Below are 2,287 nucleotides of genomic sequence, written 5' to 3'. Positions count from 1 at the left end.
AGCTCCCACTCCATGCTCTCGAGGACCTGCAGAGCCTCCACCACCTCCAAAACCACGTGTGGAGGAGATGCCTGTCTCCGTGCGCCCATCCAACCTGCAATGGGAGCCCAGCCCATGTGTGCCTGCTGCCATCACCTCCTGGTACCACCTCCTTCCCCACTGGGAAACACTGGAGCAACTGGGAAGGATCCAAGGACCCCAGAATTGAGGGAAACAGAGCATCCATCAACTTCTGCTCCAGCCTTGCATGGGAACCACTGGGAAGGGTCTGTTTTCAAACAGGTGTGCACTCTTCCAGCTCCAACTGTGTGCCCACACTGGGACCACCTGAGAGCCAGCGCTTTGGGGCTGCTGCTGCTGGTGATGATGCTCAGCATGCACGGTGAGTGACCAGCTCGTAACCACATCCACAGCACAGGAAACCACAGCTTCAATGAGCAGAAACCTTGACCTTTTCCCCCAAAGCAATGTATGTTTTTTTTTACTGTGCTGGTGATGACCACCCAGAAGTGGTGGCAACAAACAGGAGGAGCTGGAAGCCATCATGCAGCAGGAATCGAAGACTTAGTAGGCATCTCCAAATGATGGTGGGATCACTGCCACAAGTGCAGTGGTGCTGTGGGGGGCTGTGAGCTCTTTTGGAGAGGTAGGCACGGAAGGAGAGGGCAGTGATGTGTCTCTCTGTGTCAGGGAGTGCTTCACTGTGGTAGAGCTCAATGCTGGGAATGATCAGGTCGAGTCATTATGGGTAAGGTTGAGAGGGATGGGCAGCCAGTTTGACATCCTGGTGGGAGTCTGGTACAGACCACGGGGCAGTTTAACTCGGCGCCTGGCTGATGGCTGCAGGTGGGTCCTACCTGTCTGCAAGGGGCATACGGATCCCAGCCTTGGAGCTGGCGGGGCTCATTGAGATGGCTTTAACCTGGCAGCTCTTTGGGGATCGTGTGTGACACTGAGGGGTGACAGTCACTAATTAGTGATCAGGGGTAAGTAATACAACATGCGGAGATGACATCACAGCACTACAACCACAAGAGGAACTGACAGCCGCTCTTCAGCCGCTTCCTGACCCAGCTGCAGTCTTGCTGTCCCCAAGCTGCTCCAAGCTGCCACATGTCCCGTGTTTGGCATCCCGAGAGGGACACCATGCAAGGCATCACACTACCAGAAGTTTGGGCACAGCATGTGACACCTGAGGGGTGACAACCTGCGTGAGGCACCCCAACAGGGGCCATGTATGCAGCTCTAAGCATGCCACCCTATAGCAGAACCCCAAAGACACCACCCCGTGCAGACCACAATTGCAACACTGAGGATGTGACATCATGACACTTCTTGTTCACAAGAGAAACTGACAGCAGCTCTCCGGCCGCTTCCTGTCCCCGCAGCAGTCTCACTGTGTGAGACTCAGCTGTCCCCAAGCTGTGCCGCATGGCACCAATGGCGCTGGCCCTCATCCTGGGTGAGTGACAATGGGGACATGGTGCCACGGGGGTTGGTGGCCCTGAGTGGGACCAGGACCATGTCCCTTGCAGGTTGGTGTCTGGTGGCAGCAAGCAGGGCACAGCACCGTGAGTATGGGGACGGGGGCAGAATGTGTACAGAGGGAGGGGAGCATGGGGAAGGGGCCATCAGAGGGGACCAGGAGGGTGTGCAGGACAAGGCTGACTGGTGTCCCCTGTCCTAGTGCCCCCACCCTCCCTGTCACTGCACCCCAGCCAGGGGGTGGCTGTGGGGGACTCTGTCACCCTGCGGTGTCACCTGCCCCGGCCGGCTGCCCGGGTTGAGCTCTACAAGGAAGGAGAGCGGACATGCACAATGCGCAAGGACACAGACAAGGAGCAGGATGCAGTTGAGTTCTACTTGGCTGACATAAAACGGGAAGACGCTGTGAAGTACCAGTGCCAGTACCGAGTGCTGGATCCACCAGGGACATTGGAGAAGAGTGACCCCGTGGCGCTGGTGGTGACAGGTGGGGACACTACGGAAAGCAGGTGGCCCAGGGCTGTGTCCCATAGAGCTGTGTCCTATCCCTGTCTCCTCTCTGCGCTCAGATCCCAGCTACCCCCCACCCACCATTTCCCTGAGCCCTGAGGAACACGTGGAGACGGGGACCAACGTCACCATTCGCTGCTGGAACAAGCCTTATCAAGGCTCCACCTTCCTGCACAAGGACGGGCACTCAGCCCCTATCCAGCACCAAGACCCCGATGGTGGGGGCACAGCCACTTTCACCCTCTTTAGGGTGTCCCCAGCTGATGCTCGCACCTATAGGTGCTCCTACCGG

At 57.9% G+C, this 2,287-nt stretch overlaps 1 protein-coding gene across 1 annotated transcript; it reads left to right on the top strand.

Moving 5' to 3' along the window:
* Positions 1-353: 353 nt before the first annotated feature.
* On the top strand, positions 354-2,287 carry LOC110391826 (platelet glycoprotein VI-like; the record flags this gene model as incomplete). Its single annotated transcript, XM_021383775.1, has 4 exons — positions 354-1,462; positions 1,536-1,571; positions 1,688-1,972; positions 2,055-2,287. Coding segments are annotated over exons 1-4 (585 nt in total), but the record flags the coding sequence as incomplete, so codon positions are not given.

The sequence above is a fragment of the Numida meleagris genome, unplaced genomic scaffold (assembly GCF_002078875.1).
Source record: "Numida meleagris isolate 19003 breed g44 Domestic line unplaced genomic scaffold, NumMel1.0 unplaced_Scaffold532, whole genome shotgun sequence".
NCBI classification, from domain to species: Eukaryota; Metazoa; Chordata; class Aves; order Galliformes; family Numididae; genus Numida; species Numida meleagris.
The sequence above is the reverse complement of the archived record's forward strand: the minus strand, read 5'-3'. Positions and strand labels throughout refer to the sequence as shown.